This window comes from Brachyhypopomus gauderio, chromosome 12 (genome assembly GCF_052324685.1).
Source record: "Brachyhypopomus gauderio isolate BG-103 chromosome 12, BGAUD_0.2, whole genome shotgun sequence".
NCBI lineage: Eukaryota > Metazoa > Chordata > Actinopteri > Gymnotiformes > Hypopomidae > Brachyhypopomus > Brachyhypopomus gauderio.
The window spans coordinates 4,935,920-4,962,951 of NC_135222.1; the positions used below are offsets into that span (position 1 = coordinate 4,935,920).

General features: G+C 39.7%; 5 protein-coding genes across 6 annotated transcripts; 3 read left to right on the forward strand and 2 right to left on the reverse strand.

Moving 5' to 3' along the window:
- The first annotated feature begins 2,049 nt into the window (after positions 1-2,049).
- On the forward strand, positions 2,050-5,720 carry LOC143528717 (uncharacterized). The gene has a single exon (XM_077024569.1). The coding sequence runs from the start codon at positions 2,055-2,057 to the stop codon at positions 3,969-3,971; it is 1,917 nt and encodes a 638-aa protein (XP_076880684.1). The 5' UTR covers positions 2,050-2,054; the 3' UTR covers positions 3,972-5,720.
- Positions 5,721-7,834: 2,114 nt separating this feature from the next.
- Positions 7,835-11,127, forward strand: rgs13b (regulator of G protein signaling 13b). Of its 2 annotated transcripts, none has more exons than XM_077024587.1 (5): positions 7,835-8,017; positions 8,189-8,248; positions 8,401-8,462; positions 8,610-8,776; positions 8,875-11,127. In XM_077024587.1, the coding sequence occupies exons 1-5, from the start codon at positions 7,941-7,943 to the stop codon at positions 9,061-9,063; spliced, it is 555 nt and encodes a 184-aa protein (XP_076880702.1). In that variant the 5' UTR covers positions 7,835-7,940; the 3' UTR covers positions 9,064-11,127. The 2 variants fall into 2 exon arrangements, with proteins under 2 accessions (XP_076880702.1, XP_076880701.1); XM_077024586.1 differs by having other exon boundaries at positions 7,836-8,017; positions 8,398-8,462; positions 8,875-9,766.
- Positions 11,128-11,241: 114 nt separating this feature from the next.
- rgs2 (regulator of G protein signaling 2) lies at positions 11,242-13,647 on the forward strand. Its single transcript, XM_077024585.1, has 6 exons — positions 11,242-11,476; positions 12,154-12,402; positions 12,543-12,632; positions 12,757-12,818; positions 12,943-13,109; positions 13,211-13,647. The coding sequence occupies exons 2-6, from the start codon at positions 12,317-12,319 to the stop codon at positions 13,400-13,402; spliced, it is 597 nt and encodes a 198-aa protein (XP_076880700.1). The 5' UTR covers positions 11,242-11,476; positions 12,154-12,316; the 3' UTR covers positions 13,403-13,647.
- A 90-nt stretch (positions 13,648-13,737) lies between these two features.
- On the reverse strand, positions 13,738-20,183 carry uchl5 (ubiquitin carboxyl-terminal hydrolase L5). The gene is made up of 11 exons (XM_077024584.1): positions 19,969-20,183; positions 19,460-19,523; positions 19,267-19,372; positions 18,402-18,527; positions 18,111-18,172; positions 17,864-17,994; positions 17,525-17,588; positions 17,349-17,451; positions 17,159-17,272; positions 16,508-16,606; positions 13,738-16,120 (listed from the first exon to the last, which is right to left on the reverse strand). Exons 1-11 carry the CDS (start codon positions 20,042-20,044, stop codon positions 16,076-16,078), a joined length of 990 nt encoding a protein of 329 aa, XP_076880699.1. The 5' UTR covers positions 20,045-20,183; the 3' UTR covers positions 13,738-16,075.
- A 3,013-nt stretch (positions 20,184-23,196) lies between these two features.
- glrx2 (glutaredoxin 2) lies at positions 23,197-24,781 on the reverse strand. Its single transcript, XM_077024588.1, has 4 exons — positions 24,594-24,781; positions 24,385-24,451; positions 23,868-24,044; positions 23,197-23,666 (listed from the first exon to the last, which is right to left on the reverse strand). The coding sequence occupies exons 1-4, from the start codon at positions 24,647-24,649 to the stop codon at positions 23,499-23,501; spliced, it is 468 nt and encodes a 155-aa protein (XP_076880703.1). The 5' UTR covers positions 24,650-24,781; the 3' UTR covers positions 23,197-23,498.
- Positions 24,782-27,032: the final 2,251 nt, after the last annotated feature.

A 27,032-nucleotide genomic window follows, 5' to 3' on the forward strand; every position in this document is an offset into this window, starting at 1 on the left:
TAACTCAATGCTATCTTTAAACTAACTTTTAAGCATTCTGTAATTTACAGCATTTGACGACTGCTAACATGCGTTTCCCAATACTTGTGATACATTGTCAAAACTCTAAACACAGGAACACATTGACCTCACACAAATAGCCAAATAGTTAATATTGTGTTCAAAAGTGCATTTTCTTAACTAAATAACAACTCTGCATTTCACAACAAAAAGTTTTCTCTTTATACATCAACTTTGTTAAAACACAGCAAACCTGGTTCATTATCCAATCATTCTTTCAAACACTAGCATATATTCTCTATTCGATATGAACATAGTCAATCACTGTACAAGCACTGTAAAAAAACATTTGATGGCAATACAGGAACAGTATTACATGTAATATTTGACTCTCTCCCAGCAAACAACAGATATTTTACAGTAACATCTGTTGTTTCCTTAGTCAGTTCATTTTTACTGTAATCCGCTTCATTTGGACTTTCTTTCAAATGTACATTTTTGGCAACATACTGTCTACACAATGAGTGATATTTACTGTTAGGTGATTAGACAAAAAAGGAGTCAGTAACAGTTTTGCAGTAAAGGTTATATTTTACTGTATTAGGGACATTACTGTAAATTGTGGCCTAACCTAAAAAAATTATTACCGTAATTGTAAACATAATTAGCCATGGTCCCATATGTGTAAAAATACACATATACAAAAAAAGCCACACAAGGGGAAAAAAACAGATACAAAACTGAAAATTCTTGTTACATGTAATCTAAATGGTCTTCAGCAGTTGGCCACATGTTTTCATCCACATCACATCTGATGTTGGCCCTTGCCATGCACCTGGGATAGAAAAGCTTGGTATGCCTTATTCACCCCTGGCAGTCTTCAGCTGAAATGTCTCTGCAGCCTGGATCCATTGCATCCAGGAGGGACATTTGGTCATGAGGCCGATGATCATACACCTTCCACCTCCAGACTGAAAAAAGTTCCTTAGTGGCTTAGTGACTGGGGCAGTCATGGCCTGGTGGTTAGGGAACTGGTCTTGTGACCAGAGGGTTGCAGGTTCGATTCCCAGACCTGAGGCCATGACTGAGGTGCCCCTGAGCAAGGCCCTAACCCTCAATTGCTCACTTGTATAAAAATGAGATAAAAATGTAAGTCGCCCTGGATAAGGGCATCTGCCAAATGCCGTAAATGTAAATGTAGTGGGGTTGAGGAAAGGTGAGTAGGGCGGGAGGAAAAGGGACATCACTCTTGGATGGTCTATAAACCAGTTTGTGATGACATGAGAATGACAAAATGCTACACTGTCCCATCACAAATGTTCTCGTGTTTCCTCCCACCTGTTCCATTTCTGCTTCTGGAACCAGTTGTTGGTAGAGTTCATTCAAAAACGAAAGAAGGAGGTCACTGTTATAGGGACCAATCTGGCATTTGTGAAGGACCAAACCAGCACTTGAGATTGCAGAACAAATTGTTATATTTGCTCCTCTCTGACCTGGTACATTACTGTACTTCATTTTATTTCATTGATCTATATGTGCAAAAATATGTATTACAGTAATAGCTTTTCAGCTGCCTTTGTTTTTGCAGAACTTTGCATTTTATACAGTATTTAGGGTTTTGAACCTTAGGTTTTCATTTTGGACATGCTGTGTGCAAGCAATTGTAAATAAGGCAAAAATGATCCAGAATTTTGTTATTGGATAACCTTGTGTGTATAGAAAATTTAAGCATTATAAAAACATGTAAAATGACTGCATTTTGTGCCGCACCAACATGAATTGAACTAATTCTACAGCCACTGAAGACTGATGTTGTGTTCAATGTGTTTAGAGTTTTGAAAATGTGACTACAGATACACAAACACATGTTAGCAGTCGTCAAAAACTGTAATACGTAATAGAAAATGTATGATTTTCAGGCATCTCGCTTCTCAGTTTTTGAAAAAGATATTTTTAATTCAAATAAATATAATAATCCTAATAAAGCATATGCAATGTTTTCCTGTGATATAAATATTCTGACATATGTATTTGCTCCTTGGCAGCCTGAGACCATGCGCTTCATCCTTCTTCTTCTCCACCTGGCATTATGCCTCCCTTTTGCTCTCCTCTGCCCCAGTAGCTGTGTGTGCTTTCCAGATGGGGAGGTCAAATGCACAGGTCCCATCACCGAAATACCACCACTCAAAGCCAACGAGACCTTCCGCCTGATTCTGAACGCCACTCTCATTCAAGTCCTCAATGCCCGATGCCTTGAGTCTTTCCCCTTGCTAAAGCGTTTCGGCACCAGCCACAGTTCTCTTAACACCATCCACCCCGAAGCCTTCCACGGTGCAGTGCAGCTCCGCTCCCTCTTGCTGAACTCCAACGCCATCTCTGCCCTTCCACCCAGGGTATTCAGCAGGCTGAAGGACTTGGAGCAGCTGTTCCTAGATGGGAACATGCTGGCGTCCCTCAGCGTGGACACGTTCGACGGGCTGGCCAATCTCACCGAGCTGGATATCAGCAAAAACCAAATAGCCAAGATGGACGTCGGTGTCTTTCAAACCATGACAAGTTTGATATCTCTAAATCTGGCTGGAAACTTACTGCGAGAACTCCCCCAGATGGTGTTTCACAACCTGACACATCTCAAATCACTAATACTTTACTCCAACCAGCTGGAGACTCTAGAAGAAGGTTGCTTTGATCATCTACATGGATTGTTGGTTCTGATGCTGCATAAGAATCAAATCCAAGAAATTCCTCCACGGATCTTTTGGCACCAGCGCTCTCTTCGAACTCTCACCATGTCTGGAAACAAATTGCGCTCCATTCCGGGTGAGAGTCTTTACTATTTGCCCAACCTTACTAAACTCACTTTATACAAGAACCCCCTACTCTCTTTGCCAGATCAGCTAGTCGGTCATATGCCTAGACTACAAGAGCTCTACCTGTACGGTACGAATCTTACTACTGTGCCCCAAAACCTTTTTGCTAACATGACTGGCCTGAGGATGCTGAGTTTACACTATAACGAAAAGCTCAGTTTTTTGCCTAAAAACGTCTTCTGTTGCCTGCCCAATCTCCAAAAGCTATCTTTAAGAAACAACAATCTTCAGAGTCTACATGCAGACCATTTTTCTAACCTGATCAATATAAGGATACTGTTACTCAGCAATAACAAACTTCAGTCACTGCCAACCACAATCTTTCGAAACCTCCAAAATCTGGCCCAACTTGAACTGAGTTACAATCTTCTGAGGTACATCGCAGCAAATGTTTTCATGGATGCGCGTGCGCTCCGGTCCGTTTCACTCGGAGGGAACCAGTGGGCCTGTATATGCAGAATTATGGACATTGTTGAATGGATTAGAGCAAACCAAAAGCTGGTCAGCGATCTGGATGTTGTGGTATGCCATGAACCCGACCGCCTGAAAAACCATCCGCTGGTGTCATTAACCAATTCCAGTCTCCACTGTAACCTCATCAGTCATTCTCCTCCCACCATTGCTGCAGCGCGTCATGAAGAAAGAACGCTCTCTCTGTCCTCCACCATCACAGCGATAACCCAGGAGCCTCATACATCCACGAGTGGGCCCAATTCTGCTCTGACACGCACTATTTCACTCCACGACCCTAGCTACAGCTCCTCATTATCTCCTATAACTACGGAAGTATTTCATGTCAACACCCACTCGGGTGTCTCCGGAGCGTTCTATGACGCTGTGGTAATCGATAACGACCCTGACATCGTTCATAATAACCGGCACCTAGGCTGGGTGTACCTGTGGACGGTTCCCGACCCTGGACTTCACAACACACTCTTGATGTCTTTGCATATCGTGCTCATAGTCACTGGTGTTATTCTAATTGTGGCCACTGCATATGCATTATACCATCTTAACAAGGTGATGTGGGCATTAGGCATGACTGTCACTAGAAATCGCATAATTGTTAGAAGATTGCCAAGTTTGAAAGGCAGACTGTAACAAAAGAGCACTAATCATGTTGTCATTATTCTCTACACTATATTGTTGTTCTCTTTAAAGCATTTTTAGCAATATTTGCTTCTGTTTGACCAGGACTATGTTTAATTTTGTGAGTCTAATCAATTACAGCAACTTAATTATAGCACATAATATAAATAATGACTTATAGTCAGTTTGTAACTAATCTGAGCACATGGGTATAAAATATTGTTTATTCAATAACTGAAAGCTCAATTCCAAAAGTCCTTGAAATATGCTATTTACAATACTTCTTCATGTCTGTTGTTTTTATGTCTTCTGGCATTTCTAACTGTAACAACAAATAACACAGCTTCTTTGCTGTGAAATAAAATTAGCCTGTCATATATCCCAGATGGCAGAATGACTGATGCACGCAATATGTCGTCAGAAAACATGATAGGAAACTTCCCTGGGAAGAATACTGAGATAAGTATAAACCCCACTCAGAGAGAGAGAGAGAGAGAGAGAGAGAGAGAGAGAGAGAGAGAAAGAGAGAGAGAAAATAAAACCTAATTAGAACAGGGTGTGAGATCATTTAAGCTTCTAATAACATATCCTTTGCTCTTGTATCAAAGGCACTATTGTTGTTACGTATTTCCCCTCACAGTGAACCTGCTCCATGAGAGGTACCGGTACGTGACTTAGGTTTTAGCTCAGGAAGTGCAGCCATGACATGACACATCACTAACCTGTTAGACTGTACCACTTTACAATAACAAGGTGTAACCTGTCCAGTTCAGTGTCTCTTTCACAGAGATCTCTGACATAACATTCATATGACTTGACATAATGCATATTACCATGTCAGTGACATCAACGGCAGAAACATCAGATTTTCCATAATTCCTTCCCACCCCTTTGTGCATACAACCACAATCTTTCGAAACCTCCAAAATCTGGCCCAACTTGAACTGAGTAACAATCTTCTGAGGTACATCGCAGGAAATGTTTTCATGGATGCGTGTGCGCTCCAGTCCGTTTCGCTCGGAGGGAACCAGTAGGCCTGTATATGCAGAATTATGGACATTGTTGAATGGATCAGAGCAAACCAAAATAGGTTATTACGTATTTCCCTCCTCACAGTGAACCTGCTCCATAAGTGGTACCGGTACCTTCGTCTGGCCTACATGACTTAGGTCTTAACTCAGGAAGTGCAGCCATGACATGACACATCACTAACCTGTTAGACTGTACCACTTTACAATAACAAGGTGTAACCTGTCCAGTTCAGTGGACTTGACATATTGCATATTACCATGTTAGTGACATCAATGGCAGAAACATCAGATTTTCCATAATTCCTTCCCACCCCCTTGTGCATACAACAAAAGGAGTATGAATTCCCAGTATGATCTACAGAAGAGCAGCACATGTTTACAAGGTACTTCTAGATCTCACGGTACACTCAGCACTATAAAGGACAGAGGGGATATATAGAAATTTCTCTTTATTAAAAATGGCAACCAATCGATAATACAAATTACCCTTTGAGGATTGAGCAGACGTTACATTTCAGGTCATTTTCAGAAGGTTTTCACTGATTGTGTCTGTCAGTGGTGGTTGCAGGTCAACATCTATTGACACAAACATGAGATCAGGAGGTCCATAGAGAACTCTGATCAGCCTCGTTTCAGTGATGCCGAGAAACTTGAAAACAAGTTGAAGGAACTTCAAGGTTCCTAAAATCTGTGGCCTACCAAAACCTGTATAGAATGAAACCAGAATGGGATCGTACTCATCTTCCACCAAAAGACACCTTCTTGTGGGAGAATAAAAAAAACAAAAAACAAAACAACAAATGTCATTTCAGAGCATAAATTCAGAAAGTTTTGGGAAGAGAATTCACGCACGTGGCTTGAGGGAAATTACTGAGGAGAACAGAAAGCGTGTGATGTGTGGAGCCTCTATATGAAAAGTTTCAACATACAGTACAATAGTAAGGTAGATGAAAATCTCTACTCTTAAATGTCACATATCAAAAAAAGACATGCCAGAGACATTTAATACAAATTCTCAGGCAAAGGTGCAATTAAAAACTGTAAAAAAATTTTTTTGGCTGTTGTTACTATAATCCATTTTTTAAATAAATAACAATTTTTGCAGTCTCTTTATTAATGTTTGTTCCTATAATCAATGGTGGAATTGCTGTTAATATTCTCACATGCCTGACGACAATGGGGTGTGATGGTTTGGTGATACAGATCAAAAGTGCTCTCAGCCTGCAAACATAAACATTAGTGAGGCTCTATTTAAAGGTCTCATGACGTTGATTAATCATGTGGTGAGAACTTACTTTGAATAAGAGTATGCTCGAATGTGTGCTTTGTTTTGGTTTGGTTTAATCTGGGGACAGTGTTATTAAACATGAAAAAGAGCCCCACTGCTCTCTAGCCCTTGCATGAAACTTACTACGTTTCTGATGTCCAAAACTTAAAAAGGCAATTCTGCTGCATGAAGAATAACTAGTCGAATGTACCTCAAATTATACCCATGATGTGGACATTTTAAGTGGCCTAATTTATGGCACATCATCCGTAACGCATCTCCTTCTTGGGAAAGGTAATCGGACCAGGCAGTGGTGCTTTGATGGCCTGTTTTGCTTTTGGCCTCTGAATACCATGTCCCCCCCCCCCCCCCCCACCCCTGCTATTGAAAACATTGAGCATTCAGAGTTGTGCTTGACTGTGATGTTGCATTAAAAACATAACTTCTTAACTTCTGTGGAGTAGAAAAATTCATTAATTGTCAAATTCGTCATAATTATTGCCACAAACAACTTTTCTGAATCATGAAACAATGTCTTGCATCCGAACGCAAGTGCACACATGAGTTTGTCTGCTTGTCGTTTATTTCTGCATCGTTTGTCAAGGCTCTGTTGTCTGCACAGACCGTTCCTCAACACTTCATGAGGTAGAACACTGAAATATAAGGAAATGAACTTGCACAAGATTAGTTGCGTGTTGGGAAGTGAACCAATTTTGATGAAAGCCTTTCTGAACATATTTGGGGTGGGGTTTCACCGGACATCCCTAATTGGTCATGAAGGCTTCACCAACCATTGTTAATCAAGCCCATAGCAGGAATGAAACTAGCCAATTGCTAGTGCAACTTGCCACCGTCTTCCTCTGCCAAAATACTGTTGCCATGACAGCAAAAGGGAAATGAGTAATAACCTCTGTACTATGACTTTCTCAAGCAAAGCACTGCTGAGTTGCTTAACTTTGCTGATCCACGTAGTGCCTGGCATTGCCCAGGGCTAGGTTTGAATCTACAGCTTGGCTGATTTCATGATGGAAATATCAAATGCATCCTGTGTCAGTGAAAAGATCCAGCAAGATTTACCAAACATGCACTTGGTGACTTTGGTGTATGAATGTCATCATGCCTAATCTCTAGACTCTCTAGAGTTTTGCATGCATCATTCAAGGGTTAATCAAGTGGCAAAATTATATAACCACAGTGTTGCTAATGACTATGATAAATGACTAATGATTACAACTTCACTTCACACACACACACACAAAACCTGACTTATCCAAATTCGATTTTCCCGCATCCATAAAGACTCAGATGTTCATTTAAATACCTCACCCGAGTGGAAACAGAGATGCTATGCGTAAAACAAAGCAGGCAAAGTTGACCATTTGCTTATCTGTTATTTCATTGCGCACACATGCATTTACATGGCTAAAAATACAGTGAAACAGGGCATGCTTTGAGTGCATGAGCTGCAAAGTGACGCCTGGGGGGGCGGGGCTTAGAGGACTTCCTCTTTGCTGTGGTTTGCTGAGTCCTAAGTGTCGCCAGCCCTTAGCAACCACGGCAGGGCATATATAGAAAAGGCGGTGGTGGGGGGAGAGACCTGTGGAGTGTAATAAGACCATAAACAGGACGGTCATGCTGCAGAGTTTAACGCTCTGATCCAACTGTCCCCACACCTTCTCGAATATGCCCGGCCTAATCACTGCACCTCCCGTAAAGCATTTCTGCATGGACATGGATGAGCGCAGGAGAAATCAGAGGCTGTAAGTGCAGAATTGACTACGCTCGTGCCGAACCTACGACTGTTTGCGATGTTTATGCCTCCATAGAATGGATTATACATTGGAGGCTGCGAGGCCTCACTGCACGCTGTAGCGTAGGGTTGCATGTGTGAAGAGTGAATTACCGACAACAGCTGAACTTTCTCTCCATAGTGGAAAAAACTTCATGTGCCGACTACAATTTACCTTCTTCCACTCATCTGCTCCTGAGAGGTAAGGATCAAAACAGCTATTTTCTTGGCGGTACCAAGACTTGACCTTTTAACACATGATTTCCTTTCTACAATCTTGAGGTCTTTATGTAACAATTGCCACTTCTGAATTGATTATGCTTTGAGTTCATCATGGTCCTCTTCTCTCAGCAGGTTAAGCTTAGAGGACATCCATCAATGGTCCCAGTCACTGGGGCAGCTCCTTGAATCAAAATGTAAGCTCTTCCCTATTCCTCCAAGGTACTTACTAGCTGCTCAAAATAAATTATTGCTGCTCTCTTTACTGTTATGGAAAAAACTAAATGGACACTGTTTGCTTGGACATTACTGTCAAATTTAGAGGTTCCCATTTGCCTCCTCAGATGGCCTGGCGACATTTCGTACATTCCTCAAAGCAGAATACAGCGATGAGAACATAGAGTTCTGGCTGACGTGTGAGGACTACAAGAAGATTAAGTCATCATTCAGGATGACATCAAAAGCAAAGAAAATCTATGGTCAGTTTGTTAAAGCAGAGTCTCCTAAAGAGGTAAGGAGCATCCCAGGAACCTCCTCAAAGTTCTTCCCATAAAAAATTGGGGCCTGACTGAAGTATCTATAGTTTACTGTTTCGGATTTGCATTGCAGATTAACATAGACTACCAGACACGGGAAAACATCAAGAGGAATGTCACAAGCCCAACAGCCGAATGTTTTGACGATGCCCAGAAGATTGTGTATGGACTCATGGAACGGGACTCTTATCCCAGGTTCCTGAGGTCTGAGATGTACAAAAAACTTCTGGATTCGTTCACTGCCGACTCTGCCCATGGATGAGTGGTGAGAGATATGCTCCCAACACTAAAACTGGAACAATAAGGTCCTTGGCAAGGAGCCCACTACTCATGCACAAAGGGGTGGAGTTTAGGACCCCAAAACAACCCCACTACAGTGGCTCCCTCCCCAGCTCTGACTCTCACATGCCAACAAAAGAGAATGTGAAGAAGTCTAGCTGTGCTGTACTCTAAAATATTTTTATATGAAAATGAAAACAAATCCAGGAAGCATATTAATCAAACTCAAAATCTGCAGTCAACCATAAAAAGAGATAAGGATTATGGTTGAGGGCAACAGATAAGAATTAGGGTAGAGTTAGCAAAGTTAGCATCCGGTGGTTAGCAAAATGGCTGAGTGAACAGAACACTAGCATCTGATCACAGCACTATCTTCAGCAAAGACGCACTTTGCAGTGACATTAAAGGCTGATAAATAAGTGAAAAAGAAAAGATGATCTCAATCTCTGGTCATATCTTAGAATGATATCACCAGGCCATTAAAAGGATGCATCATTGTGTCTGCTGGAATGGAAAAAAAACAAAAATCAACAGATTTGGATGCAATATTCAAGTTTTATCTTTTCAGTTTGTTCCTCTTAAAATGCTCAACTGTTTAATTTAAGTACAGATGTAATACAGTCTATTTATTATCCACAACCAATGGTTGGGTGTTGCAGTGGAAAGTGTAATTATCAAAAGATTAAATAAAGTTTAAATAAATTTGACTGGTTGACTGCTTTCAATCAGCAAACGGGTGAACACCAGCAGTATTTTATCAGGTATCCGTCTCCTTTAACTTGAACAGAGTCACCCGCTGACTGATTCCTCAGCTGGTTTCTGCACTGGGACAGACAGGTCTTGAAACTCACTTTTTCTGTTAAGACAATTACCAAAGAAAAGGGAACAGTCCACTTTCACTTCTCACAAAACAAGGAATTAAGAAAGAAAAGGCTTCACGAGATGCAGGGCGACATGTTAGGCAAAAGTCAGTGTTCGTCATAAGGTCTTGAAATTCAAAGAATTTTGTGATTGCGCACCCACCAAACACAACAATTGTTGTTTAGGACCCTTTGGTCACATTAAACAGCCATATGTGACCTCAGACTTGGGTTCAAAACTTTAAACTTTCAGGATTTAGACCTTTATTTTTTACCATGACCTTTAACTAAATCACTTGACGTGTGGGTTTGGGAAGGACATGACAGCTCTGGCTTTGAGACGATGTACTCTCAGATCGCGACCAGCAAAGAAACACGTACACAGTCCACATAAGTGGAAGGAAAAGGATTCTATTATGAAAAAACCTGTTGCAGTCAGAAAAATGTGTTACAAATTGCAACATTTTAGTGTCGCAATTTAATGCATTTCAGTTAACTTCCTTAATACACAAACCAACAAAGCTGATTCTGAACACTGGCTGTTTACCACCTACAGTGCATGTATGGAAATTCTTCAAGAAACATTGAAAGTCTTTTGGTCTTTCTTTTCTCATTTCCCCTGTGCAATCATGATGTTCACAACAGAAACATCTCCCTTTCCATATTTCAGCTTGGTTAGTGGGTGATACAACCACATGAACTCATTCCGGGTGTTCTTCAGTGATCAGACTGCCATATAAGAGCAGACAATAAAAACTAGAATTACAGTAGCATACTTTACACCCTGAAGCACAATACATCTCTCACTGCTGGGAACTGCAATGCTCATCAGGCTTTTGTAGCACCTTCTGTTTTCATGGAAACTTGGCAACAGTGTCCTGGGTGAGCTACTTAAGAGACGGACATTTATTTACAGTCTGGACATCATAACACATGTGGTAGCCCTCACGTCTGCAGAGCACTGGGGCCAGTGTGTGCTATACACAATCAGACGGAAAGTCCTGTTAAGGCAGTTCAGCATAAAATGTAAAGACACCACTAGCAGCACCGTGTGCCAAAATGTGAAGTTGATGCTGGCTGGCGTGAGTCCCGGAAAATGATGACAGACTTGACACAACGACAGGAAGTGGCCCCAAGTCATTGTGTTACAGATGACTTGAATTTTTCAAAATGTTCAGATTGGGATGATTAGCAAGTATGTAATTAGTCATGCACTTGATAAGCATTCAGTAACTATATATAAATTGTACACATACCAAGTACGGTTAATAATAGCAAATTATTTTAACACTGTAAATAAACTGGGTTATTACAGCCTAAATACAGTAGCCCAGAAAAACATGTTGTGTATACTCTTATTACAACAAAAAATTTGCAGGTACTGTATTTGTTTCATATCTATGCATATTCAGTCATTTTCCATGGCAGTGCAGTACTGCCATTCATAAAGGATCTCATTGCTGGGACGGTATTCAAATCTACACCTGAAGGCACCAAGTCAGTGGGATGAATGGAAAAATGCCAGTGACGACATTGGTGAGAACAATATTGTTGTTTATGAATTACTTATAACTGGGGTGAAAAATGAGAGCTCTAAAACAAATGTCAAACACTCTTTATGTGTTTTTGTTAAATATCAGATCCAGGTATTCTAATGAGATATAAATATGCACAAGTTTCTATAAATAACACACTTTTCCACCATGTGAGAACTAAAACCAGTTTGTTGGCTAAAACAATCTAGATGAGTTTGTCATCATTCCTAAGCTGGATATAGCGTTACAGTGCCCTCAGGGTGCTGGTAGTAGAAGTATGCACTTATTATCATTTCATTTCTTTTTCCTGGATGTTTGGTTAATGGTGAAGTCAAATGCCATGCATTTTACAACTAAAGTAAATGTGTAAGAACCCACTCAGTGGATCACAATTAGAACTCACCCATGTATTTCACATTAGTGATATCTTTTGACAATACAAACTTAGTTACATTAAGCACATCAGCTATGACATTCAATATATTTAAACTCCAGTCCATGTGACAAAACCACTTGGTGAATATACAAATCCTATCCCCTTAAAAAGTTAATCTTGTTCAGATAAGGTCCAGACTTATATAGGATTTCCTTAAGAGTCTAATTTTAGACAAAACGTCTTAAGCCAATCCATCCTAAGTACACTCAAGTCTTGGTTTTATTACTTTTTTCTTGAATCAGTCAAGTCCACTGTGACTGCCAAGAGTATATATAACAACCAATCAAACCTTGGGTTCTTCTAAGAAGGCTCCACCCCCAGTGTGGAGTGTGCTGGTATAAAAGTCCCACAACAAAACACAGAGGAGATACCTTTAAATCAACAGCACTCTTACAGTCTGGAAAGATGCGAAACACCTTACATGAGAGTTCCACAGAGGACCTAATCTATTCGGAGAACTCTGATCCAGTCATGGAGCAAGGAGAAATCCCGTGAGTCTTTTTTTTTTTAAATAAGCTTTTGTGTTTAAGCATTGTGGATTACGATCATTGATAAAATGTTAGGTCAGATATAAGCCATGGGGATAATCTAGCTCATGTTTATGTATATTTGTCCTGTATTGTATATTTAGCAACAGGATAAACTGGAGATCAAGAATAGCAATGTTTCGGAAGACCTCTGCTGTTGTCCAGCCAGCCAGAACCCACACAAAACCTTACTGGTGAGGTCTGAGCTTCACAGCTCAAGTTCTTTTAAGTGTCTGTAAGTATGCAGACATATTGGCAAGTGTGTAAATCCTTAAGTCCTGACAGAATGTGTAATAAAAATGTGTACTGTTCATACAGCCTGACACCTGAGGAGGTGCACCAGTGGTCCCAGTCTCTGGACAAACTGCTGAACAATAAATGTGAGTATCGACTTGGTTTTCTAGCTCTATGCATTGGTGGTGAGACACTGACAGGAGCAGTCTCAGTGAGGTAACCGCTTCATGGTAAAAGCCTCACCGTCTCTCCAATCTGTCACGACTCCAGACGGGACGGCTGCCTTTCGCCTCTTCATGAAGACAGAGTTCTGCGAGGAGAACATTGAGTTCTGGCTTGCCTGCGAGGAGTTCCGGCAGATCAAGTCTCCGGCAAAGCGCACATTCAGAGCCAAAGCCATTTACAAAAAGTTCATCAAAAACAAGTCTCCCAAAGAGGTGTGGTAATATGACAGTATAGCATTACAGCTCTGAAGACTAATAAACACATCACCAGTTGTAGCAGGTCTTTGTACTAATGTCATTCCAATACTTCTTAGGTTCTCTTGGATGCCCACACGAAAGATACCATCTTCCAAAATCTTCAGTCTTCAATGCAGTCAAGTTTCGCTGTGGCCCAGGTTAAAGTGTACAGCCTGATGGAGCATAACTCATACCCTCGCTTTCTTCAGTCACAATTCTATAGTCAGATATGTCAGCTTGCAACAGACAGACAGTTCAAAGAGCCATAGAATTAAAATACACTTAATCTGTTTATTGAATGGATATTTATATATAACATGTATATAGCTAAACTAAAGAGCTCAGTTATATATTAGTATCATCTAACTTCAATCTTCCAATATAACTATTTGTAAAGACGTGTAATATATTTGCTTTGATGAATTGTGTTGCATTGGCCACATACTTATGACTGGTTCAGAAGTGTATGTGTTTTTGGTTTTTGATAAAACTTGAATAAACTTGTTTTTTAAAATAAAAACAGCGGTCCTTAATAGCTGCCATTTTGTGTGAAATTGAGAACCCAAAACAAGTATTTAGGACTTTAACAAATGTCATACAACGCTTATATTTTTAATCAAAACACTTTAATGTTTTTGCACTTGCTGGCACATAACAGATTTCTACATAAATTTGAATATTAATGTCCATGCTCTATTAAAAAATGTTTTTCAGTTGGGAAGTAGGTTTGATCAGTGTCCAGGAACCTGACGGCACTTGTCAGACAAGTTCTGGACACTTGCATCCTAAGAATACTTCCCAAAGGCAATCAAACATTTACTCCTTTCAGTAGATTAAAATAGAAGCATTAATAGAATGTTTTCATTGCCATGTAAAACAATACAGATTAGAACGGAATACAACTATCCTAAAACAAAACCAGCTATTCTTTTGGAATGTCTTATGCTGTCTATTTAGGGTATAGAACACAAACGCTACAAGCATATAGGTACCATTAAGTGGTCTGTGCGCAAGACCAGATAATGGCATTTGATAATGTACGTAAAATAATGTCATTGGCGTTTCCAAAGACGTAATAACCTTAAGAGCAGGTGCTTGTTTTCACTTTGTTCCAGTATATGAGCTCACCAGCAAAGCTGATATTGAACAGACATGGTTACTGTTTTGACTGTTCTAACTGTGGCCAAACACACAGACTATACAGGATCCTTCCAGTGCCTCAACAATATGTCTGCAGACTGAATTTATTCTATCATTTAAATATAGTATTGCAAAATATTCAAATATTACGCTACCGAGTTTTAATATAATATGGAAAGCTGACATTAATATTTTTTTTCTAATATCCAATTTTGAACTTACAGAACTACCATTGCAAAATCTGACATGTATTACCAGAAGCCCTGACACTGCAAAAAATTAATAAAAATAAAGCCTTCCAGGCTCATGTGGGATGACTCCATTATTATTTCCATTTTTGGGTATTCTCAGGTGAACGTGATCAACTGTACCTCATGCAAAGACTTTTATTACACACCCAAGTATGACTGCGATTCATACCAATCAGGGTGGATTCTTTCTTGGGAGCTATTGGTCCTGTACATCTAACCACAAGGCAAAGAAAATCAAACATACTCCTACAACCGTTTAACAGTGAACATTTCAGCACATCACCACGAGTTCCTCTAAATTCATCAACCCTCAAAAGATCTCAAAAGCATCATACTAAAAAAAAACAAATAAACTTGGACATTGTGAATCAAGTTAAGATGGAAATATTTGTTCTACTGTTCTATTTCAGGAACAGGAAATTAAGACTACTTTCTATTCTTAGACACAAACGTGTAAGTACAGCGATTCAAGACAAGGATTTCCTGGTGCACTAAATTAACCCCATGCTAAAAATAGAAGGCAAGGATTTCCTGGAGCATTAAATCATAACTAATCCTCGTGGTAAAGACACACAAACAAGAGTGCCTCACAACATAAACCTCCATCATTACACTGGGCTCGTCAATGAAAACCAGAAGGCAAAGGCTTAGCTTGTCAAAAGCTTACGACCATTCAATGGTTAACAAAGAATTCAAACTGCAGAATTCAATGACATCAACAACATCGATCATGTAAGCACGACCAGGTAAGAATGTGTGTCGATATGATAAACGTGCGCACGTGTACACACCCACACACCTGCTCCTGCACCAGCCGAACTGTGAGTAAGCCTGGGGGTGAAGAGCCAGTTATGCTGGCCTTGGGCCATTAGGGGCCTTAAACATCAGGTGGGAAAACTGGGTAGTCAAAGCTGAACTCCATATGCAGTCAGTACAAACTGAATGAAACTAGCGAAAATATAATGACTGTACCTTGCTGCTGAATTCTGAACTAACTAAAGCTCATTCACACACAAGCAAATTTTCAGACATGTTAAACTTAGACATTGTTTTTTTTTCTTTTACATACTTTTATAAAGCCTCTTAAGATTGTGTATAAATAGCATTTTGATGCATAATAGCCATTTTCTTTATGCATGAACTTGCGTAAAATAATTTTTCGTGTCCTAGCATGATTTAAATGAATATTGCTTAAATAGTCACAAAAAATCCATTTGAGGCAACACGGCAATACTGATTTTTTTTAATCAGACACAATCAAACCTAAGAGTCTGATTTAGTCCTACGTACTCGAAAACAAACAAACAAACAAAAAAACAACAACAGTTCAACCAGAGTAGTTCCGAACAACAATGGAGTTTATATGAAAATAAGACGGGTTTATTTAAACGCCCCTCTGCATGCAAGCTCCGAAGCTCTGTGACAACAGGACAGGACTGCGAGTGCCACGCCAGTTCGCCTGAGGACGCGCTCTCGGTACAGACAGTGAGGTGGGTGGGGGTGAGGGGTTTCCGTGGCACGTTACACAAAGGGCCGACAAATGGAAAGATGCTACTTTGCTTCTTGGACTTTTTTGGCACTTTGCTTTTCTTTAGCCTGACGGAAGAAGAAAAAGAGTGGTCATTTTCTAATCTCCTTATCTTGTGCCACACGTCAGAAGTACGCAGTACCTACAATATCTACAATACATCAAAATGCGAGTTTTAATAAGTGTTTTTCACCATTTTTCTTTCACTAAGGCTTACTTCCATGTGAACACTTCACAGCAGAGACATACTTCCTCTATACACTAAACAAGTCATCACTACCTTCTAGTGGCATGCGTGAAGGTCTATTTGAATAAGCATTACAGTTAAACAATGTTAAGTATGTTCCAACAATGTAAAGCATTTACGTTTTTTTTTTTTTTTTTGTTTTAACCGTAAATTGTGACAGCACTTTTGGTGTTCTTGGAAATAATTGTAGTAATTTTCCTGAATGTACCTTTTCCACAAGTGGTATGAGCTGTTGATATTCAGCAAGGGTCTTCAGTAACTCCATGATAAATGGAAGGTAGTTGTGCTTCCTTCTAATGTTTTCAATCTAGAACCGAAATGTCAAAACAAAACCAAAAATTCACAGCCAACTCTCACTGGTAATTGTAACAAACCCAAGCTGTGATCACATGCATATATGATGCCTAAATTAAACAGTTCTGTAATGTTTTGACATTTTTAATAATAAATAATTATTAATAATAAATGCATAAATAAATGCATTACTCTTTAATGAAGGACAAAGGACATATTTTACACATCAGAGAAAACCAGCAGCTTGTCATTTATGGGGTGAACTTTGACCAGTGTATGATGTGGTTTGCATATGCACATCTCAGTAGGCCAGTACGTAGACCTTTTTTGTTTTGACTTATTTGGAAGCCATTAAATCTTTCTAAAATGTACATTCATTATAGCCTTTATGATAATTATCACTATATTAGACCTTAAACTGCACTGTCCTATAGAGAAATGTTTATTTGAAAATGCAGCAGTGTCCATTTTCTTATTAATCTAATCAACACAAATGCGATCCCTCTTCCATTAAGATGGCTGGATTGTGAAGTCAAACAGGCTGAATGAGGAGGTGTAGACATACTTTATAACGTTTAAGCTTCTGTTTCTCCTCCTCAATCAGAAGTTGGTACTTGGCGATTTCTGATTGGATGGAACTGAGGAGATTACCACTCTGGTCCGTATCCATTGGCTCTTCCTGTAATCACAATGGCATTGTTGCTTCAAGTGAACCAATCCTCTTCGTTTGCTGATCAGTGGTTCCGCATGCTTACCTCTGTTAGCTGGGTCTGAAGTTCTGCAATTTTACGCTCATAAATCATCTTACGATCAGACACAATGGCCATCAAGTTGAACCGGATTTCCCCCTCACTGTACCTGATGACCAACAGGACCGTTAGCATATGCAATCTAACGTTATGGATCACGGGGGAGAAATTCCAATACTTACTTCTGAATTCTTTTCTCAATGACTGGGCGAACTGCACTAATCCAGTCGTCTTGGTTGCAAGCACCTGAAAAATTGCAAATGATAAAAGTCATGGATCAGAAAACAGCCAGCTGTAGTTTGATGGAAACCACTAATCTGTATTTGGACATGACTCACTTTCTGAACAGCTGAGGAAGAAATTTCCAAAAGACAACTGGCTACTGAGTTTCTTTCACTTTATTTGACTTTTACCTATATTGGTGCCAATTCAGTCGGCATGTAGCAAATTAAATGTACTTTTCAGCAGGTTTCATCTTCTCAGAGAAAATAACACAAGGGCCTGAGGTGTAGGTACCTTACCAAGGTCAATGGGTCCTTCACGAAGCCCATCTAGTTCGTACAGTCTGCCGTTTACAGGGACGTAGCTCACAAAATGAAATGCGTCCTCATCTTTTGCTGATGATTTTGCATCAAACTCAAACATCTGCTGCCTTTGGATAAAAGGAAATACTTTTTTATAGGGAACATTCCAAACTATGTTCCAAGTAAGTTTTGCTGGTTTAAGATGTTAAATGTTAAACACTACAATAAAATGTATTTGTTCCACCTGGCAAAGCTGTTGTGAACTTGTCGAATCACTTCAGAATTACTGAGAGCAAGCCCCTTCATCTTACAAAAGCAAATGGAGACAAACACATAATTAAACAACATTCATCCAATGCTAAAAGAGAGAACCTTTTTTTTTTTTTTATCTCTTGCTCATTTATCTTCATGCCGTAACATCTTAAATCCACAGAAATTACTGAAATTTTCAGTATTGCAGGAATGATGTACCAGTTTCTCACAGAGTAATACTGTATGGTTCTAGTATTAATGTTCACAGTACGCACATACTTACTGCAGCATCAAAGCTGTGTGAGAACTCCCTGAACTCTGTCAGCGTTTCACCCAGGCGCATGTCAGGATGCGAGCAGTTGAGCAGCACGCTGACAATCGCTTGTGTTGCACAAGCATTGTTAATGACCTGAAAGAAATGAGAAATCAAATACGTTTTTCTGTCCATTTATTTGTGCATGTAGGGTTAGATGTAGCCCATGTATCTCATCAAGGAAACCACACACCAATGTCCCTCAACCACAGTAGAACTAAATTACCCACTGAACTCGCAGCAGTAAGTGGAAGCAGAAGTAAAGGCATCACCAGTGATGGTAATTTAACCTCACTCAACTTGTGTATTAGCCTGTTAAATAAACCCGCATTACAAAACCTAAAAGGCATTGAATATTGTATGATCATTGCAATTTATCAACATCCCCAAAGCAACATATTGGTAATGCAATGCAAGTAAAAGACAATACAATACAATAAACTACAATAAATGCCCTGGTGTACATCATACTACTATTACATTTTTATTGGTTGATTGTAGCATGAGGCCATTGCAATCAGCTATAATAAAAGTGCATTACATATGTCTTGGTGTTATCTATTACTCCTTTGGCTACACAAATGCTTATTTGCTGGCTCCATGGTCACTACAGGAACTCTACCAGGACTAGTAATGACTCTTATTCAATACAGAAAAATATTCAAATGTATTGGACAAGACTACCATTATACTTTCTCTGTATTAAATGTGACACAATCTTAGTTCTTGGGGGGAAATACAACAATCAACAGCGCCATCTGGTGGGGACAGGTTCCACCAGCGCATAAAGTACAGACGCCACACAAGAACACATTCACGTCAACAGCATACACACCTGCTTTGCAAAAAATATCTGGTCGAGTCTTGAGTCCTGTACAATAGAACCAGCTGGTTCCTCACCGGGTTGCCATTTGAAGAGGAAGATTAAGCCATGAACTGGTCTGCAATACATAAGCAATAAACAGCTGAGATTTCTATTTGGCTGATATAAAACTGCAGTCTGACATGCGCCACTGAACATTTCTTACTTGAGATTTTCAAAGTTCTCCGGTTCCATGCTCCATATTTCCTCAACTTGTGCTCCTTTGCATCCTGACACAAGCAAACATGAACACACACACACACACACACACACACACACACACACACACACACCCCTTTAATGAAGGACACACCTTTAGTGATTCGTCTCGTCTGACGAAGGGGCATCATATGTGATCAATGTGTTCTCGCAGAGTCATACTTCATTTTTATAGAGATAAATGAAGCTGAACGCTGGGTCTGGAGATACCCATCAACCTATATTAGCAAAGCGGGCTCATATGCTAGATAGCTAACTAAATTAATTCAGTGAGTTAACGGGTGGGTATGGTTAATAAAAGTCAATAGTCCATCATGTACGTTATAGGTAGAATTTCTTATATTATGCATTTTGATACTTGCATGAAGAACAGAAACATCAGGACGCTAGCTAGCCATCGCTAGGTAGCTGCTAGCCACCGTTTGCTAATGTAGCAAAGAAACATGCACTGCTCACCAAACCCTTTTATCAGTTCTGTAAAAACCCCAGGGTCACTTTCCATGAGACACCATTCGCCAGCACTTCCAGACATTTTTGTGTTTTATTGTTTGAATAAATAATAGTACACCATGCAGTTTCGTTGACAGAGTCTGTACGCTGTTCTACTAGCTTGACACATCCAAACATTCATTCACGCGCACATTTTCCCGGCATTCTTTTCGACGTGATTACTTCTTCGTTGGAAATATTGGATATGATTCAGCTCACGGCTGCCGTCGTCCGGTCCGGAGGCGCACTATACTGGTCAAATTTAGTTATTGAATGATTAATTCTGTGGTTAATTCTGACCGTCATGTTTACGGTAACCAAGAAAATCCTGTTTTTGTGTTTTACGTTTTTGCAGAAATTACACGTTAAAGGAACAGTTTAGGATTTTTCTACGCATATCTGTGGTACGATTGATAAAAACGTTTCCTGCACTGGGGAACATGACCACAGTTTGTAAGTTAGCAAGAAAGAATTGGCTTTTAGCAGACGCTTTTCCTATTTAAAAAGTCAGGTTCTGCACCCGTTTCTGGTAGCTAAACATTCGACTTTCAGTAAAAACTAACAAGTAGAATGAGGGACAGTGCGTGGTAGAAGCTAAACGTACAGTGTGTTTCGATATTACTGCCGCCAATTTGTGCTCATTAAAACCAATATAAAATCGAACAAACATCATCTCTAATCAAAGTGGTGTTTGTGCAAATGTGAATGTAGCAAAAAATATTTTGATAAAAAATAAAGTTGATGCAACTTCATGTGAATTAAAATGGTAAACAATATTAGAAAGTGGTTTGGGGGAAAAACTTTCATTTAGTATTGCGAATTTTTGTTATTTCCAACTCATCGAGGTTAAATATTAAAATATTAATTTCCACCCACTGACATTAACGATCCACAAGGTTGGCACAGATTTGTGTGTGAAGTTTTGATGATGTTGGAGAAATGCAGAAATTTGGCAAATTAACATGAGGCATAATCCCACATTCTATCTTTCACAGTGCTTTTTTGTCACTGTGCAGGGTTCAGTCTGCATGCCAACAGCTAAAGAGTTAGTTATAGTTATAGTTATCTTAATGCAGCACAACAGGGTCCATCTATTCTAGACTTTGGTAGATCCATCATGTGTAGAGGTTAGAACACACACTTGCATGGTCTGTGTGCCACATTTCTCTGTGTCACAATAAAGAAAATGTATAAACCAATGCACAAAGGGCAGTGTTGATAGTGCAAGTTAAAAATCAGTGATTATTGTATAAATAAGTACTGTATAAATAATGTATTGTATAAATAAAATGTATTACTGTATTATATAAATACGTATATTATATAAATACGTATATAAATACGTATTTAAACACTTAGAAGTACATACCCATTGTTTTTTTATTGATATATAGGCTTAACAAAAATGTACATAGTATATTTATGAAAAGTTGACTTAAGCAAGTGTAAAATATTCAGGCAGTAATCATCACACCCAGAACAACTGATCAGAGCCAATTTCCCTTTTATTGTGTGCCTTCCTTTAGAAGAAAAAAAGAGGTGAAGAGAGAGGGAAATTAATGGATGAGATAGACAACCAAAAAGATGATGATTATGATAGGGAAATGATTTGGGGAGGATTGAATTAAAGAGAAATAGGGTGAGTTTTGTGCTTCAATCAACAACAAAACCTGAGAACTTAACTCCACTTGGACCGCACTTACCACCTTCTTAAATCAGTTCCCCTCCACAACAGCCATCAATATTGACAGAACAGCCAATTACAACACATTAGATACACTACTTACATAACCACACTACATCAAGTGTTTTCTCACACAAGCACATTTTTGTGTTAATTAGTACACGTTCTCCCTCTTCATTGAACAACCGCAATTCACAAATCCTGCACAGAAAGGGTGGTGGCAAGTAAAAACAGAACAAATGATGAACAGGCTCCGCTTCATCAGTCTGAACGCGGGAGCCCGCTGGGCTGTGTGCCGAGACCCCAGCCGCCACACATCACAGTGGCTGCTTCACGTTTGCTGATGAGACGTGGGCCTCATCACCAAAAATGATGACGCTATAGAGAGGCGATGGGACAGCTCGAGTCCTGGTGCAAGGACAACAATCACTCGAATGTCAGCAAGACGGATTGCGGATGTCAGAAGGATGCGGACACATCCCAACCCCCCCCCGAACATTAAAGCTACTACAGCGGAAAATGGTGCACAGCTTCAAGTGTGCATCGAGAGCAACAGCAACACAGGAAAGTTCCAGAGAGAGTCCGGAAGGCTGCCTTTTGAATCACTGGGTCAAGATTTCCTGTCAAGGAAGGAAGGCCTGCAGTATCAGGAAGCATCTCTCAGCCCTCGCACAGTCCATTTACAGCGCTCCAATTGGATATAGACGACAAAGCATTCAGGCAAAGTCCTCTTGACTTACAGTCTCTTCCTGCAGGCTGTCAGAGTGCTGAACCGACTTGCTAAATGGACACTTGCACATTCATACTGAACCGTTACCTCAGCTCTCTTCTTTTAGGCCTCTCTCTCTCTTCTACACGTTTCATGCTCCTCACACCATTTTAAGCGGCAATGCTAAGGTATATTAACATTACACATGCAATAGTAATCTATCCGCCCCACAATCTTGTCCTTAGATGTGTATCTATTTTACGACGATGTCTGGTTTATAGTATACTGTGAAAATATAGTGTGTATTGTGTTTGTGGGTTATGGATTTACTATGGTTGCACCGTTTTCAAACTCAACTGTGCATTTCCTGTCTGTTTTCATGGTGTCCAGGAGAGACTAGATTTTATTCCTCATCACATCTGTGGCGAGAAGACGGTCTTTTTCAAGCTGCATGTACAACTTCCCGATCCTCGTACATACACTTGACTTGAAAATGTCAGCAGAGCGCAGTTTTGAGTTTCAAAACTGTGAAACATTTTCTGAAGCGATTAGCTCAGTAATTCAGAAAGCTTCAATCTGGTCGATTATGATTTTTTTAGAACAGTACACGACAGATGTAGCAATTTGGTATGTATGCAATACCCTGATGAAGATCCCCCCCACCTTATGAAACTTAAACAGCATCTAAATTGAGAGCTACGAACCCACCTTGCATTGTCAGAGGATAGTGTACTGTAATTATCTGAACACAGGCCTGTGCACACTGCAATTATAACCATCTTCATTAGAGCATGGACAAAGAACAACATTTCTTCAAGGTTCTTGAAAAAACACTTTAATATAAATACTGTACAATACTGATAAGTAATCAGTAGGTAGGATAATGACAATTTTAAGAACAAACACAGACCTTATTCTTATACAAATATAAGAATACTAAATATTTAAGAAATGTACAATTCCAATTCTAGAGGAAATCACTCAGATAACAAAAATGGTATTAGCTGTCTGAAAATGGTCTAAAGCCACAATGCCTCTTTTGGTTCACTGTGGGCTTCAACAAGAAAGGAGAATTGTGCAAAAATGAATTTACCATAAATCGGGTCACGACTGAGTGGAAGGACAGTGCCCACTCCCTGATCCGTCTGGAGTGCGGCTCAAGCAGCACGGGTTGCACTTCTCAATAAGTGGTAACAGTTTTCCCTGCTGGTGAAGCTGCCGTGCGTCTGACCCACCTCCAATACACCGGCCATTAACAAACACTCTCGGTACCTGAAATAAGTGGGATAGTGTAAGACTACAAACACACTGCCAAGTACAAATTTACTTACATTTCCCTAAACCTAGTACAAACTATACGCCTATATTCATATTGCCATCTAAAGTAACCTAAATTTATACTGACAATGCAGTTTAATCCTTTACATTTTTAAAAGGGTTACAATGGTTTTTGGCATGTTTGTTTTGACTTACCGTTCTGGCACCAGTCATCTGGGCCAAGGTGTCCTGAAGCCGGGTCCCGTCATTATGTTCATCTAATTCAACCACTTTATATGTGGCTCCTATTTCATTAAAAACATTCTTGGCCATCTTGCAATATGGACATGTTGTCTTGGAGAATATCACAACACAGTTATGGGCCACAACATCCTAAATTGGAAACAGCAAAACAACGAAAGGTATATGTTGACTAAACACACACACACACACACACACACACACACACACTAGGGTTGCCACCTAGGTCTGACAAAAAACAAGGACACTGTCATACGCGAACGTAAATTGTTTACGGGGGGGGGGGGTAGTAAATGGACACAGCGCGAAAAATAGACGGATTTAAAGTGTGCAGAAACAGACTAAATAGTCGTTTGAACTAACCAAGTGAAGACCGGGACCGAATATTAAATAGAAGGAAAACCGGGAGAGGTGGCAACCCTAACACACACACACACACAGCGGATATAAACACAAACAAACTGATTCTAACCTGTACAAACTGCGTACATGCTGCGCCTGACAAACCCCCAGCATTAGAGGACGTGAAATTCCCCATTCTGAAAACATATGATGGTTAGATCAGCAGAAGCATAAAGATAAATCCACTGAAAGATAAAACATACCAGCAGACACACGCTAGCTACGCTCCAATACAGATAGCTAGCGATAGCTAATGTAAACGGTCAAGAGGAGAATGACCTTTGAAATTGGCAGTAAGCCTGTCCGAACTTGGAAAGATGTCTTCTTATACGCATTAATATTTTTAAACAACAGAAAAGTTCAAAATTTGTTTTCCGACGTCTCCTCTAACTTAATCGGTTATGAACTTGAGCGTAGAAACACTCAAATCTCTGCAAGCGGCCTCTTTAATGACCCGGAAGCAAACGTTTCGCTTCCATCCGCAGGTGGTCAGGCACATTTATATGTGTACATTTATACTTTGTGCATTTATATCATGTTTAGTTAATTTCAGTGAGACTAAAAGACTAATACAAATACTGTGACAAATACAAATAATGTGACAAAAAATTACATAAATATGTAAATTTAGCTTGGCATGCACATTGTGCTTTGGTCACGTCTAGGTATCTTGATGCTAATCCACAATTCTTGTTATTATATAGCCGATAGAAACGGTTCAGATCTTTCCTTGGTTTTATCTGACATGGAGGACAGACTGAAACCTCTTTGAGTGCCAATTGAACTTAAATTTGAAAGACAATTTTAATGCAAATGTATAATTATATATACATATAATTGAATTTCTTGCTACTTGACAGATGCATTCACAAAGCATTCAAAGTAATCAAACATGAAATACTGTGGATGCCATCCTAGAAGTTCATAACTGTTATGGCTTACAAATCCTGAATTTTGTTGAACTATCTGGTACTTCTGTCAGGAAAAACTGGCAGTAGGTCTGGCAATACATTTGGTCAGGCAGGGGGTTGATTTCTCCCACCTCTGCAGATGAACTGAGCCAGGGGTGGGTGGATCCACTGCAGGGGGTAGCATGAACCTTGGAGGCAGACAGGGCTTGAGATGGCAGAGGCAGTGAAGAGGTGGTGAACTACTCAGCTTGAAGTTGAAATGACAAATAGATGGTTCAAGTGTTAAAAGTGTGTGTGTGTGTGTGTGTGTGTGTGTGTGTGTGTGTGTGTGTGTGTGTATATATATATATATATATATATATATATATATATATATATATATACATATATATATATTGTTAGCATAATCAATAAGTAAGTAAGGTACCTCTCAAGCTGACAAATTAACATCAGATCTAAGGGTTGACAGTCCAGCTCATGTCCTGCTGAAAAAGAGTCCCATGTGACAACTTTGAGACCAGTTCACGTGGGAGTATGTGGTGCAGTGGAAGAGAAAGAGAACAGCCAAGGTACAGCATTCATGGTACCTTGTTCATTGTGACATGGAGGAGAACTGTGTATAAAAAAAATAAAGATTAGTATACATTTATTAGGCCTGCACAACTTCACCCCAAAGGCTTCATGAGAAGAAAATGTGCCTTCCTTGTTTCCACACCTCTCAGACCTGATGGCGGACCTGGGACAGGTATGCATAGCTAGAAACAGCTGACATTTTGAAGTTGAAATTAGTCCATATCAGATCCTACTAGTATATATTTTGCCTTTAGATACAGACTACAGGCTCTGTATTTTAAACTGTTGGGTTAAAGTAGGAAGCATTTCCTTTAAAATGGGTTATTGTATTATTGAGTTTTCACAATGCTTTCTGAGATTTTTGTGTTTTTCATGTTTGTTAGTAGAGTAGTAAAAATATAATGATATGATCGAGCAAGTACCACTTCAGTGTTGGTTCTAAAGAAAACCCGTAATCGGTGCTTTTGGGAAACATTGCAGTCAGGTAGACTTGGTATGTGAATCAAGTCTGAGCCCATAAGGGTTGGTGCATTTTGCTTTTAGCCACAGGATGGCACTGTATCATTCTAGAAAACTATTTGCAAAAGAAAGCTTGGCACAGAATTTCTTTTTTTTTGTGCACCCAAGTCTGAGTCTGTGTTTTCATTTGTCTTTCCACATACCAGATTTAACTGTTCCATATTCTATGCCACTGTCTTGCAAGTGTGCAAATAGGGCTTTAATTTTGCCTTGATAACCTCAAAAGATAGAGGGGTCCATGCCTTCGCTTGCTTGATAACCATCGTTACTCCTCAGCTAGGCTAATGGAAACTAGGTGGCTTGCTGAGCAGTGTGAAAAATGTGTGAAAAATACTTTGGTGAGAAATTGATCACTTTAGAAAGGACTAATAAGTGATGACACTGCACTGGCCCACCTATTGTTTGTTGGATCCACACTGTTGAAATCACACTCTTACCCATCCTCTCTCTCAGCAGGGACGGAGAGAGACTTTGAATTATTTATGGGTTACATATTTTAAAGTTTAATGCCTAGAACCTCATTAATAGTGTTACAGTGAAAGAAGCAGTGTAGTGATGTCTACCTCTCTCACACTCGCTGTCTCTCTTTCTCTCTCTGTCCTCTCTTTTCCTCTGTCTGCCCCACTATCTCTCTCTCTCTCTCTCTATTTTTTCCTTTTGTCTCCTTTTTACTTTCTTTACCATTGTGCATTGTACCATAGTTCTAGATGGATAC